General features: G+C 28.7%; 1 protein-coding gene and 2 non-coding genes across 3 annotated transcripts; 2 read left to right on the top strand and 1 right to left on the bottom strand.

The window, feature by feature from the left end:
- Positions 1-2,416: 2,416 nt before the first annotated feature.
- Positions 2,417-8,239, bottom strand: LOC117917297 (deoxyhypusine hydroxylase-B). The gene is made up of 7 exons (XM_034833520.1): positions 7,963-8,239; positions 5,116-5,249; positions 4,797-5,032; positions 4,574-4,712; positions 3,559-3,685; positions 2,898-3,016; positions 2,417-2,800 (listed from the first exon to the last, which is right to left on the bottom strand). Exons 1-7 carry the CDS (start codon positions 8,120-8,122, stop codon positions 2,768-2,770), a joined length of 948 nt encoding a protein of 315 aa, XP_034689411.1. The 5' UTR covers positions 8,123-8,239; the 3' UTR covers positions 2,417-2,767.
- Positions 8,240-15,052: 6,813 nt separating this feature from the next.
- LOC117919490 lies at positions 15,053-15,138 on the top strand. Its single transcript, XR_004652086.1, has one exon. It is a non-coding gene; the product is annotated as a small nucleolar RNA Z102/R77 (small nucleolar RNA).
- A 206-nt stretch (positions 15,139-15,344) lies between these two features.
- LOC117919489 lies at positions 15,345-15,431 on the top strand. Its single transcript, XR_004652085.1, has one exon. It is a non-coding gene; the product is annotated as a small nucleolar RNA Z102/R77 (small nucleolar RNA).
- Positions 15,432-15,767: the final 336 nt, after the last annotated feature.

Genomic DNA, 15,767 nt, shown 5'->3' with positions numbered 1-15,767 from the left:
GGACATTCTTGCAATTTACCTTTTTAATATCCTTTTTAATTAATAATCATTTCTTTATTCAACTGGGCTGGGCCATGGGTGTTAAAAATGTGGCAATTGACATTATGATGTCCAAGGCCCGGCCCAGCCCATCAACCCACTTATGTGGGTTAAAAAACTATCTCCACGCAGTTCAAATGTTCAATGTTCGTTTTCAAGTTTTTGAATATACGATTTTTTTTTTTTCACTCTAGCCAAGCGTTTTCTGAGGGAAAATGTTTGGTCCCTCAAATTTTCCCTTACATTTAAGGTTATGTTTGGTCCGGAAAATCTGAGGGAAAATGTAAGGAAAAGAAAATATAAAGCAAAAGTAAAAAAAAAAATGAAGAAAAATAAAAATAGATTAAACATCAATAAATTATTTATATTTGTTACTTCAAACTCATTTTATTTATTTTAATTCATGGATATAAAAATTAAATAATTTAAACATATATAAAATTTTAATTAATTTTAATTATATTTGATTTTCTTTTATATTTTTCATAAGACAACCAAATATGAAAAAATCATTTTCTTTTATATTTTTTTTTATTTCTTTAGTATTTTCCGGAACCAAACACAACCTAAAAGTCTATTTGGAATATTTTTAAAACATTTATTAAAAACTAATTGTTTACCATCACTCTTAAAAAATAATTTTCTTTCAAAAGTTTGTTATATTTTCTATTCACTCTAGACATTTTCTTTTTCATAATCCTATTTATTTTTCTTTCTTCTATATTTTTTTTTTCATAATTTAGATTTATTCATTTGAATATCAAAATTCTTGGACCATCAACAAATTAACGTATATTCATAAATTTCTAATGGTTTAACCTAAAAAATTAAATAAACTAACCCTATTCTAAATTCAAATCTTCTAAATAATTTTTAAAGGATTTAACACTAATTAAGGAATTTAAAATAATAATTTAAGACTTAAAATTTTACCAATAAAAAATTTAGGTGTTGTGTGTTTTTTTTACTTTATTATAAAAAGAACTTTAATTCTTAATAGTGATAAGTAATAGGTTGTATGTTTTTGTGATATCTTATTTTTATTTTAGTTTTTTATATTCAACAAAAAGTTTATAACATGTTATAAAAAAATTAAAAAATAAAAAAAAAATAAAAAAATTAAAAACTTAAAGTTTGAAAGTAAATTCTTTTAAACAAAAAATTAAAAAAACAAACACCCTCTTAATCTTTAAACCCTAAATATCCAAAATTTCAAATTCTATGTTACACTTCTAATCTTCATGTAAAGTGAATTTTTTGAATAAAAAAAAAAGAAAGCTTTTTAATAAATTTTGGAAAACTCCTTTTAATAATCTTGTAAAAAGAAAAGTCTTTTAAAAAGGTAAAATTCTTTTTTTCAAGCAAAATTGTAAAATGTTAAAGTAAAATTATTTTTCAGATAAAGATTTTAATTTATTTTTAAATGCAGAATTCTTTTTTTTAAAATAAAGTTAAAAAAAATAATTAATAAAAGCTAAGCTTAAATTCCCTCTTTAAAATAAAATTGTCAAAAATCATATTTTTAAATAAATTTGTAAAAGACCCTTTTTTAGATATATAACTTTGTAAATGACTTTTTAAATTTTTTTTATAAAATTTGATAGGGATCTTTTTAGTTTTTATCCATAAAATTTGAGGAAAATCATTTTGTTATGAAAGTTAAATAAAATTCTTTTATTTTACACAAAATTGTAAAAATGCAAAATTATTTTTTAAAGCAAAATTTTAAAGTTCTTTTTTTAAAAAATAAAAATAAAATTGGGATACTTTTTGTGTATGAAATTATGAAAAGTTGAATAAAAATCATTGAAACTTTTTTAAATAAATTTTTATTCAAACACTCCTTTTAATAAAAATAAATGTAAAAAAAAAAACATTTTTTTGAAAATAAAATTGAATGTCAAATAAGTTAAAACTTTCTTTGTAAATAAAAAAAAATGAAAATAATTGATTTGAAATATGTAAATAAATTTAATTTTGAAATTTCTTAAAAATATATTGTAATCTTTAAAACAATCAAATATTTCTTTTATTCAGCTTAATAAATTAATTTATGAAATTCTCATACCAAATAATTTATAATCTTATAATATAATATAATTTTTGCTATATCTTTTTGTATATTGATTTGTATCATTTTTTTTTTCAGTATAATTTATTAACTGATATAGTTCAATTTATTTTTTAAGGTTTAGAAGAGTGTTACCCTGTAATACCTTCTCAACAAATAACCCAACCTCGAATTTAGACTCATTTTTGGCTTTAAAAATAAATAAAAATCACTTTATGGTTTTATTTAATAAATCATGATTGAAACACACATGAAAAATACGACTTTTCTTTTTCTTAAGCTATGTTACTATTAAAAAAGGGAAGATGGTGCCAAAACGAAACTTGATCAAGCAATCAAATTTATACTCCAAAATTCAGCCCAAAGGACCAGTAAAGTTGTTTAATTTTAAGGAAACATCTCTTTATGGTATGACAAAGAACAACAAAGGGGAAATGAACTCCCTCAGAGTATATAAATAACTAATGTTAACTAACCTCGTAAGTTTCTGCTGGCATAGGAAGCTGTCCTTCAGTTCATGATTGAACATGTTAAAATGTCCTACCCCTCGGTGCAAAGCCAAAAACGACGCCATTAACTTTATCTCATGAAGATCATTCCTTCAGTGACTAGCAGATGGTTAGCCAGATTGATGCGAGGTGGAGAACCTGTAAGAGTTTATTGTACCTGCGGCGTCTGCATGAAGAGGTACTGCATGGAATGCATTTGATGAGAGTCATTTCTCCTGAAAATCAAATCAAAGTTTTCTTATGATGATTGGTTTTAGGTCAGTTTCTGATTTGCATACCTCAAAGGATTTGCCAGATCTTTCAGATTCCAGCATGGTGAGAGCAACTTCACAACTCTGTGAGACGATAGGCTCAGGATCCTTGGCGAACTCCTCAAGAAGTGCCACGCTATGTTCATCTGTGCAACCAAGATTTTAACTTAATTCCAAGGCTATAACACTTTTTAAAAAAATAAAATTCTTAAACGACACAGGTCCAGTATTAGGAGCACTCGTATTTGTTTTTTTTGTTTTTTTACTTAGTAAATTTAATAATCAAAGAACAAGCAATCGAATAGTTGCTAGAGACAATTCCAAAGAACTCCAAACCGTCCTCTTCCTTTGAACATAATTCGATTCAACAAAAATCAATTATCTCAATAAGGGACAATCATTTCCTTTATATTCTTAGGAGCTTATTTTCAGAAAATAGTCTAATCACCGATGAATTCCATCTGATCCCGTCTTTTACTAATATTGTGCATTCATCAAGCTATCATAACAGTCATAAATGATGGACATTCATCAAATGGTATTGATCCATAGTTCTCCAAAATTGTTCTGTTTAAACACATATATTCTAGCATCACATTCTACTGTTGACCAAAATTCATTCCTCCCTCTTAGTTAATCATGGTAAGAGAATTAGGAGAATGCATTAAAAAAAATGCTGCGGCTTTACCTGCAATAGAGCCAAGAGCCTCAGCTGCTTCATGTCTAACCATCGGGTGTTCATTCACATTCCTCAGTATATTGGAAAGTGCAGCCGAAGCAGCTTTGTCTTGCAATTGGCCCAAAACATAAGCAACCTATAAACGAACACCGATATGCAAAGGTGAAAAGTGGCAGGTGGTGCAAGCAAAAACATGTCAGAACTATACATGCTGAAACCTAAAACCTTTTAAGGCTATGCTTGGTTCTCAGAAAATTTGAGAGAATGAAAATAGAGAGAAAAAATAGATGAAAAGAAAAATAAAAAATAGAAACCCTATTGAACTGAAAAGTACTGTTTCATATTACCTCAACACCCATAACACAAAAATAAATGAGCTAGATATAATATAAAATTATAATTCTAGACACACACACTAAACCAACAACAGCATCAGTTCCATCGATCCTAAGCAAACTTGCAGCAAGGGATCTTTAGTCTCAAACTGCAGTTCGAATTAAGATAAAAGTAAACCCATTGTTGAATGATCAGTCATAACCCAGAAAATGAAAATCATAGCTTAGAAAATGAAAGTCCAATCCAAACTTTGATACCCTCACATTACTCAAGTGAGCTACCATTTGTTTATGAATATGTTAGTTGCACAGTAGTAATTAACTTTAAGTATGAGACAATTGTTAAAAACACACATCTAATGATTGTAGAAACCATAGCAGAAAAATCACGTATGTGGTAGAAAATGTGTTTTTCCTACATGCTGTATATTGTTTATTCTTTTTTTTTTTTAATCAGAAACAACCAATTCATTGTATTTACTGTTCAGATGAATAGTAACAGCTATTAAAACAAGGTTTATATGCGTTATAAGAAGTCACAAGTTGAACCTAAGGGTGTATCTCTCCAACATTGAAATGCCAGTTTCCTGACTAGAGAATGAAAATATCAAATGATAGCGTTGCCAAACATCCACTAAAAGAACCATATTCATAGAAGCTACATACACAGCAGTGAAAATTTAACAGACCTCATGACGCAGAAGAGCACTGTTTGCACACAAAGAATCAACAATCGCAGATACAGCTTCATCTCCACCTTGGTTCCGAAGTGCAAAAAGAGCTGCATACCGCTCATACATGCCTTTTTCTTCATCCAAAAGCACTTCCCTTTAAATTGGTGAAAATCAGTTAAAAATCCAAAACAAACACAGGTGATAAAAGCTTGTATTTGTTACTTATTTACAGACAAACCTAAGTTGGTCTACAGAAGAACAAGAAGAAGCAGGTGCAGCAGGGTCAACTGATAAAAAAGGTGATGCTTCTACTATGGACATTCCATCATTGCCAACAACATTCTTCACTTCCTCAATTCGCCTGAGAGCCAATTCACAAGTTTCTCGGACCTCCTGAGCTGGATCTACAACCAAGCTATTCTTTAGAAGGGGAACATTACTCTCTAAACCAATAGCACCAAGCGCTTCTGCTGCCTGGACATTCATAACAAACATCGACAATTGACAAAAACAGCAGGCAGAATCCTGGAAGAAATTTTTTTTTAGATCAGCATTACCTCATGGCGAACGATGGGATGCAAAGAAAAATCATTAAGAACTGCCTCTAAAGCAGGAACAGCATCAACATCTTGCATTTGACCCAAGGCAAATGCAGCTTCATGTGCCAACAAGTTTGAAGAATCTCTTGTTGCTGCAACAAAAGGGAAAACATGTACAACTACCGCATAACTAACAAGAAAAGTAACCATTGATGGAACCCTTTGAGAAAAGCTTAATACACTTCATCTATAAAGGCATAAATAATGTATACAATATAAGTCTTTCTCTTTCTTCCATCTCTCAACATCACTTAATGCATAAAAAGTATCATATTGATATGAATTCCTAAAAGGAATCATCTTCAGACGATTTATACTAGCACCAGCATGTGATAACCATACAAGATCCAAGTTATAGTTCTCCACCACAAAAACCTTTTAAGTTGTTCACCACTGAAAACAAAATGAAGTTTGCGCAGAGATCTAATTTTGTGATAGAATTTACTCAAGCATTTTCAGTAGCCACATCACAGGATGAAAAAATGAAACAATTGCAATGAAAAGCAAAATTGAGGCCTCGGTAGCAACACAATATGGGAAGAACCTGCCAACCAGCCTCTGTACATTTATAGATTCCCCCTAATTATGATGGTGGGATCATGAAAAAGTGCTATTCGAATTATAATGGGTCAAATAGCTGATATCAGAACAAAGCCTTTGAATGTTCTAGGTTTGAGTAGGTCTATGTATTCTCAGTTAAGTTTCTTCTAGGACATCCTTCATGCATATTATTATGTCCTAGAGGTCTTCACAGTTTTGAAGTGTCTTTGTGTTGCTTTTCTCCTTGTCTTGGTTCTCAATTCTTTGTTTAGTTCATTGGTATCTTCTTATATTTGTCCGCTCTCTGTTTTAATCATGGTTTAAGTGTCTATGAAGGTGATTTCTTATCCTTCTTGCAAATGGTTATTTTGTTTTATAATGATCTTAAAATGCTTTAAGACATAAAAATGTCCTTGTATTGATTTATGAGCTTACTTATGAGTTGCTTATGATTTTGATTTACTTGGATAAGCTGCAAGATGTTAATACCAAATCTTTTGAGTGACTAATAGCTTGGGGAGTGGCTCGTGTTTACGTGAAAGCTAATAAATGGTTCCTAAATTCCAAATGTAGGCCTATACCTCTTCAATGTGCCTTAAAGATTGAGTACAGGTGCTTGAATCCCCTAGAGTGTTTGTGTTTGCATCTCTTTATTGTTTCCCTCTCGTAAAGGTTAAAAAAAAGTAAAAAGAATATTATGTGTTTCCCAGAATGGTTGTGAAGCCTTAACAATGTTTCAAGTGTTGAAAAACCTCCATTGCAAAAGTTAGACATCCATGGTGTTGAAAATGGTCACCTTAGGCATCCATGTTGACGGATGATTGATCAACTATTTAATGTTTCAGACTTACATTGGATAAATCACGTTTCGATCACAACTTATAACATTTCATTTTTTCTGAACGGAACTATGCTGTTGAATTAAACTATTTAAACTCATTTCCAGATAAGGGGTTTACAATTGAGAGAATGTGGGTTGCCTCCTTGAGCTTCAAATCCTTTTCAAAATTCAAAATTGCTTGTTTATATGGAAAGTTAGTGGGTTTTGAGCTGAATTTTTTTTTCAACTGAGAAAGTTCCCTCAAAATGGGTAGATTCAGTGTTGTTTCCATCTCTACTCTCATATTCATCATTTTTTCGGGTAAGTCAAATATCTTCTTGTGTCAAAAATCAAGAAGAGGCTAGGATCATGTTTGGAGGTGATTCCAACTGGGTTCCACATGAAGATGGTGGGAAGCTGAATCTCCTAGGATACTAGACAAGCAGTTTGAATGAGGATTGGAGGTTTAGGGTTAGGTAAAACCTTGTATTCAATATATTCGTCATAATGGATGTTGTGATTGTGATTGGCCCATAGTTTTTTATAACTTTGAAGATTTCCCACATAATATCCTTGTGTCTTTGACTCTCTAGTCTCTTTTAATTTCTATTTCTATTCAGCTATAGCATGAGTTTCATATTTGTCAATAAATCATTATTTTCTATGTTGGGAGAGTATTGATTTCATTTGCTTGTGGCTTGCATTGAAAACTACTTGGGAGAGTGTTGTTTCATTGTGCATGTGATTTGTGCTTTTGCTGTAAAAAAAAAATGAGAAAAGGATAAAACAGGGGATGATAACAATTGTGGGTCACTTTTAGAAAATTTTAGAAGGCACCTACTCACATCCTCTCTAGGTGCTTATCCAGACAATTCATTTACCTAAGGAATAACTGAAAAGGGAAGCATAATATTGCAACAATCATTTATATGATGATGAATCTTTAATAGATTTGCTTAAGAACATTCACAAGGCTCTGCATATTTTAGGCACATGACTCTATGGTTGAGTTGCAATCTAATATCATAATGCACAAACTGAAGGTATTATCAGGCTATCAACAAAATCGTTACAGTAACCCAGACCAATTATTAAGAAGAAGGCAGATGCAATTGATGGAACAAAATTGGATTTATTGGCATCCAAAACAACTTGCTTAAGCTGTCGAATTGTCTTGGGGGAAATGGGTTTAATGGGTTTAACTCAAACTTCAAATTCCAAATTAACTGGCGTGCAAAGCAAGCAAACACTGAATTCCCCAATTCCATGCAACCAAACACAGCCTTAGAGCTCCTAATAAAATCTATATTAAACAATTAAATTATAAAAATTAAAAATAAAAAACCCTAATTGAAAGCCATCTTCAACGCGAATTCAGAAAAGATAACACCCACAAATTCAAACGCATAATTAAACACCCCAACCGTTGTATAATGGAAACGAACCGAGAATGAGCGCTTGACGAGGAGCAGGGCCACGGAGGTTGCGAAGAGAGAAGAGGGCTCTGAATCGCTCCGATATCGGCTGTGTGGGGTCGATCAAACGGTCACAGAGGAACTTCTCGGTTTCGGGGGAGACAGAGAATGAATTATCACAAGAAGCCATTCTAAATAATTTTGGGGTTCCGCCTCTGGGTCAAAGAATCGGAGAGAGTGAGTCTTGAAAAACTGCCTCACTCTCCCTTTCTCAAAACCTAGTCACAGTCCAATATAGTTGTTCAAGTTTTCCAACAGCATCTTTATTATTATATTCTTCATTCCAGCTTTTGACCCCAAAGCCTCATGCTACCTTCTTCCTCCTGGTCTTTTTTTAAAAAAAAAAATATATATATATATATAAAGGTTAAATACACTTGACCGTTGAAAGTGTTTTTACACTTTGTTCTTTCGTAATCAAAACCAAACATTTAACTTATTAAATACTAACAATTTACCATGATAAAAACTATTGATAAAATTATAAAAATGATTGATTTTTTTTTTTTTTCGTACTTTGACATAAACACTAATATAAAATTAGGTAAAATCAACTTTAAATCAAAAATCTTGAAGTGAAATTTCCTAATTGTCTTCGGGATATAATAACTATCAATTTTGATTTTTTATTTTAAAGAGATGTTTATATGATTATTTATAATTTCATATGTAACCGCCAAGTGTTATAATGTGTGAAACAAGTAATCCTAAAAATAATTCTCTCTTTTAAACCTTGCATGTAAATCATTAAAATATCTAAGGGTATTTATATAAAAAATGAGTTACTAATCAATTTAAAACACGGGAGAAGTTAGATGTATCAATTTGGTATCATTTCATCCTTTTAATCCATAAATTAATTCTTAGATTTATGTCACCATACTCAAGAAATTTGATGCTTATTAAAATTTAATTTTACAATGAATTCACTCTAAAATTTAGTAATTCAAACAAATTTTAATTCTTACAAAACATTCATATTAAATTTATATTTGTAACTTTATAAGCATCCACATGAATTTTCAAGAACTAAAATACAATTTCTATTTTTATTCCTCTAGACTATACTATTTTTGGTCATTATTAATTATTAAAATAATATAACTTTATTTATAGAAATCATTGCTCCATATTTTTTTTTTAACATTTTATCAATAACTCTGCCAATTTAATTAAATTTTTAATAATTTACCATGTATGATATTATTAGACAAAAAGAAAAACAATTTCTTTTAATAAAGAATATTTACATGAATTAATTAAAAAATAAAATAAAATAAAAATAAAAATAAAAATAAAAACCCTTCTAAGATCTTATTAAAGTTTTATAAAGGTAAGTAATTCAATTTTATATGGTTGAAGTGCTTCAAGGATTGTGCATATACTATTTATTGATAGATTTATTTAGAAAGCTTATTTGTTAATTGTTATTGTAATTTTACTATATTTAATATAGCAATTAAAACACCATTTGCTAATATAGATTGAGAACTTTAAATCATATTTTATTTTTAATAAGTATTTTATTTATTTTTTAAATAATAAGAATTAAATGTGGCTTTGAAAATAATGAAAAAGATTGTATAGAAAATTTTCCTACTTAAAGAATAGATATTTGTATTGAAATTTATCTTGACACACAAATTTGAGTATTCTTGCAAAGATAATTAAAACAATAGAGAAAATATGCAAATAAAAAATTTGTATTAAAACAATTGTGGGGTAGAGTCTCTACTTACAAATATATATATATATATATATATTATTCTTGATTTGATTATAATTCAAATGATGATGGGAGAGTGTTTTCTTGGAGTTGAAGATTAATAGAGGGTTTAGAGTGGTTTGTTCTCGAATGGCTTTGTTGAATAGTAAAAAATATGTGTAGTACTTTTGTAATTTCTTAGACTTGTATGATGTTTTACAAAACTTCTTTTTTCTTTTTATAAAACATCTTTTTTTTGTGAAGTACTTGTTGCGATCCTCTCAATTGAAGAAAGTTATCATCGTTTATAGGTGAAGTTAGAGAATTAGATTAAGAATCCTTAAGATTTGAACGTGTAATTCAAATAATTTGGTTTTTTAATTTTAGTAACTTGACTCCTTTATTTAGAAATTTGACAACAAGAGAATATTTATTATTATTTTTCTTTTGACTTCAATTATCAACAAAAGAATATTTATTTTTAATTCTCTTTTAATAATTTTATTTTGCAAGACTTCATTTTTTTAATCTTTCAAATTTTGCCATATGTCGCCTTTGAATTATATGTCTCATGTCCAATGTGTAAAACTCATCACTTGTTATGCCCAAACCTTGTTGAGATAAGGAGCCACAAATTTGAAGACTAGTGGTAATTTAATCTACTAAAATTTTTTATATCTATAAATGTCCCCACTTAAAGACTCATCATGTACATGTGTTATCATATGAACGAGGTGGGTCTTAAAGTTGGTTTTCCAATCTTCAATCTTTTTCTTTGAATATTTTTTTTTTCAAAGAAATATTTTAATACGAAATTTTCTTATTTCAAAATATGTTTCCTACTTTTCCCAACACTACTTTGTTTTTTTGCTCTTTGATTTTTTTTAAATCAATACCAAAATTCTTAAAAATTACCTTATAGACAAGTTATAGCCCTAACATAGAATGGTTTCATATTTTCGACATTTAAATGTTAAAGTCCTCATTCATGGGAATTGAATTTGGCTTAGATGCATAATGATGTCTAACTTTTTAACATTTAGTTAAAACTAAAACCATATTTAACACCCAGGTAGATAAGTCATAACCTTGATGCGAAGTGGTATTGTACTTTTGATGCCTAATATAGCTTAAGTGTTAAAATCTTCACTCATGCGAATTGACTTTGTTTGAACACACAATGGTTTCTTATTTTTTTAATACTTAGTTAAAATTGAAACCATATTTAACACATATGTAGACACGTTATAATATTGTCACAAAACATTGTTGCATTTTCAACACTTAATGTGACTTAAGTGCTAAAATCTTCACTTATATAAATTGGTTTGACTTTAATGCATAGTGGTGTCCAACTTTTTAACACTTAATTAAAATTAAAATCATATTTAACGTTTTATGTAGGCCAAGCCATAACCTTGATGCAAAGTTATGTTGCATTTTCACTACTTAATGCAATTTAAGTACTAAAGTCTTTGTTAGTGTTAATTAGTTTGGCTTGGATACACAATGATGTCCAACTTTTTAACAATTAATTAAAATTGGAATCATATTTAACACTTATATAGACAAGTCATAAACTTGACATAGAGCAGTATTGTATTTTTTACACTTAATGAGATTTAAGTATTAAAGTTCTTACTCATATGAATTGGTTTGACTTGGATGCACAATAATCTCACTTAATTAAAATTAAATCAATATTTAACATCCATGTAGACAAGTCCTAACCTCGATGCTAAGAAGTGTTATATTTTTAGCACTTAAGCCCTATTAAATGTAAAAAATACAACACCACTACATGTCAAGATTATGACTTGTATATATGGGTGTTAAATGTAATTCTAATTTTAATTAAGTGTTAAAAATTGAACACTACTATGCATTCAAACAAAGTCAATTCATACGAGTAAAGACTTTAACACTTAAATCATATTAAGTACTAAAAATACAATATTGCTCTACATCAATGTTGTGACTTGTCCACATGAGTGTTAAACATGGTTCCAATTTTAATTAAGTATTAAAAAATTGGATACCACTGTACATCCAAGTTAAACTAATTCGCATAAGTAAAGACTTTAACACTTAAATTACATTAAGTGTGGAAAATACAACGCTATTCTACATCAAAGTTATGACTAGTCTACATGAGTGTTAAATAAGGTTCCAATTTTAAAAAAAAAAGTTTTAAAAAGTTGGACATTACTATGCATTCAAACCAAGTTAATTCGTATAAGTGAAGACTTTAACACTTAAGGTGCATTAAGAGTCGAAAATATAACATTGCTTCACATCAATGTTATGACTTGTCTACATGGATGTTAAATATGGTTTCATTTTTAATTAAGTGTTAAAATTGGACACCATTGTGCATCCAAATCAAGCCAATTCGCATGAGTGAAAACTTTAACACTTAAGTTGTTTTAAGTAACGAAAATACATCACTTTGCATCAAGGTTATGAATAATTTACATATGTGTCAAATGTGATTTCAATTTTAGTTAAGTATTAAAAATTAGCTACCACTAAGCATTTAAGTCAAGTCAATTCGAATGAGTGAAGACTTTATTTCTTAGAATGCATTTGGAAGTGATTCTAGAAAGCGTTTGTAGCATTTCTAACACTTGAATGATAAAAATTTTCAATTATTAAAAATATTAAAAGCGCTTCCTAAAATCACTATCAAATAGACTCTTAAATGCTGAAAATGCAATATCGCTTCTTGTAAAGACTACAACTTGTCTACACAAAGGTCAAACTTTAAATATTCAATTTTTTTTATATATTTAAGTTTCTTAAAAAAAAAAAAATTGTTATGAATGTTGAGGTAATATTTGAAGAATTTTGATATATATATATATAAATATTTTAAAGAAGGCTACTTGAAAGCAAATTTATTTCTACAAACAATGGAGATTACATATGCATTTGAGTTTGATGATGGTGAGCTTACTTCTTCCACAAGAAAAAAAAAAAAGATTAAAAAAAAGGTAAAAATATGTTTAGAAAAAGGAGACAAAAAGTTTTAAAAATAAAAATAAAAAGAGAGAATAAAAATAATAAAGTAGTTAGAAAGGAGAGAGAGAGAGAGAGAAAAAAAAAAGAGAGAGCAAAGGAAAGTTGAGAGTGATTAAAAAAATGGAATAAGACTTACGAGTTGGAGATGTATGATTAAGCATGGAGATGCAATCCATCGAGGGTGAAAGAAATCCCACAAAATTTAAGTTGAGTCTCTCTAATTAATGTTTTCTTTATATAAAAAAATATGGAAGACAAATTGGAATGAAAGATACTTATGAAAAAAAAAGTAAAGTTTATTCAAATAAGAAACCTTCCCTATTAACACAAGTATTTATTTGATATCAAGAAGAATGAAAGGAAGAAAATAAACTAATGAACAAATGCAAAATACTACACAATATTCTTCATCATTCAACACTAATGAACAAAATCATTCAAGAACAAACTTCCGTTGATTAATCTTTAACTGAAAAAAGACTCTCAAATATATATAAATATTTGTAAGGAATATAAAAAACCTAAAATCTTACTTGTGAAATAATAAGTAGTGGGGTAACATCCAAAGGGGTGAATAGGTGATTTTTAAAAATTTTAACATAAGCATTGAAAATTTCAATCCAAAATAATACTTTGAGAGGGTAAAATATTCATAATCAATCAACCACAAATGAGACAATGGATTTTTAAGTGAAAAACTACAAGTTAGAGATTTCAAATCAACAATTTATTATATGAGAAAATAGTTCGATAGATGCTACTGACTTACTTTCCAAAACTTACACTACAATTCACGTCCACCACATAACACATTATGTGCTCCAATGGATTTTGCCTCAACGCTTGGGGTATTCATATCTCTTTAACGACCAATGAATAAAAAACCAAACGTATTTAGAAGTTTTAAATTAGGCATAAAAAAATTATAACTTAAAAGTTTGCATTCCCATTTGAGTGAATTCTTCTAATATACAAATATAAGAGAAATCGTTGTGGACTTATCAATTTAGAAATAATAGTTTATCAAAACAATAATTTAGAAACTTAATTTTAAAAAGATTTGAAAATATTTCAAATTTTAAATTAAAAAATATTTGGAAATATTTTTCTTTTAAAATTCTAATTTAAATTATTTTCCAAATTCATTTAAAGATTTGAAAAGATTATCTTTTTTAAATTCTCAATTTTTTTTTTCAAATTAATTTTATTTCAAAATTTTAGAAGTTTATTCTACGCCCTTTCGAACATTATTATCAAATAACATAACCATATTTACCTATTTAATTTGGACTTTATTCTAATATTCAAAGGAGTATAAATCACAAGAAAGTATACATAGTTTTAAATTAGGATGTTTAGAACAAAATTATCAACTTAATCTAAATAACCTAATGCACTAACAGAATATTATCACACAAATTGTAGGTCAGAATTATTTTAATATAAAAATGTTGAAAAAAAAAAAGAAGAATAATTTCAAAGTGTAAAAATCTCAACAACACTTCATATAAAACAACAAAGAAAAGAAACATATTTTGAGATAAAATTCATTTGAAGCCACACTTATTGAAATTAGTTTTTAATTAATTTAAAAAATTATCCTATGTTTTATTTTTAAAATTTTGATTTATTATTGTTTTCATAAAGGAAATAATTTCCGTCTAAGCTAAGTATTTCAAAAATTAATTTACTAAAAAAATACCAACGAAAAGGTATTAATTATTATAGTCTTTTAAATTTTTCTTATTTTTATGAAAATAGAAAAATAAAAAATAATTATCTTTTAAAATGCTGCCCCGGATAAATCTTATACATATTTTAAAACCAAATGGAGAACAGAAAGGCGAAAGTGAACGGGCTAGCTGGACCTAGAGCCCACAGCGTAGAATAATACAGTTTGGGCCACGTACAGAGTCTGCGCATGAATCTTCTTATTGGGCTGGCTGGAGGCCCAATAGAGCTTCCATAGCCTTCTAGAACCAAAGGAGGTCAGTTTCGATATTATATAAAAGTCTGGGGGGTTATTTGATATTTGAGGTTTAGTGTTCGCTTATAAGTACTGCGCTAGGGTTTCGTAGAGCGTCTCGGACGGATCTGGCTGAACTCTCTCGCTTTCTTCGCAAGGCGAAAATGCTAGGCAGCCGTCAACATTGTCGACTCGCCCTTGGTTACTAATTTCGATTATTTTCTTTTGATTTGATTTCTTGGTGATGTTTTTGTGTTTTTGTTTTCGGAAACCTTTGGTTAGATTAATTTCTTTTTGTTTGATTTCATTTTTTGGTTAGCTTTTTGTGTTTTGTTTTCGAAAACCTTTTTGTTTTTTATGTAGAAGGAGAATGAAAGGATGATTATATGTTTCCCTATTGGTTTGATCGCCGAGATGATGGCGAATCTTTTGTATTAGCTCTATCTGATTATTCTCTTTATTTTTTCGTTCTTGATTTTTTTTTTTTCTGAAAAATGGGAATGCAATTAGATTTAAAAGACAGTATTTGAGGGTGGATCATGAATGCCATTCGTCAGATTGGCCAGATGTAATAGCTTTTTCGCAATAGTAATCCTCTGGTAATACAGAAGATTATTGTTATTATTTTGTTTTTTAGTTTTAATTTTTTTAAGGAGGAGAGAATGATATGATGAATGAATTTGTTTCCCTATTGGTTTGATCGCCGGGATGATGGCGACAAATAGTATTAGCTCTATCTGATCATTCTGTTCCTCCCTCTTACGATTTTTCAATGTCTTAAATGTTAATAAATCGGCTACATTTTTTATCTTCTTCGTTTCAAAAACCTAATCGAGCTTTTCGGTCTTCTTTCGTTTTCATCAATTATTTTTATTTTTATTTTTTTGATCACATCCATCCATTTTTGTCTGGGTTTTTTTTTTTTTTTGGGAGAATTATGTTTTAGGGTAAATGATTCCCAAATTAACAAATAACTCAACTCAATAATATGAAATAGTAATGGACAAAAATACCCTTTAAGAACACATATAAAATATTTTATAAAATTAAGTTAAATAATTTTTTTTTAAAAATACTAAATTA

Source organism: Vitis riparia, chromosome 7, assembly GCF_004353265.1.
Source record: "Vitis riparia cultivar Riparia Gloire de Montpellier isolate 1030 chromosome 7, EGFV_Vit.rip_1.0, whole genome shotgun sequence".
Lineage (NCBI taxonomy): Eukaryota > Viridiplantae > Streptophyta > Magnoliopsida > Vitales > Vitaceae > Vitis > Vitis riparia.
Note: the sequence above shows the minus strand (reverse complement) of the source record. Positions and strands in the feature narration are given on the sequence as shown.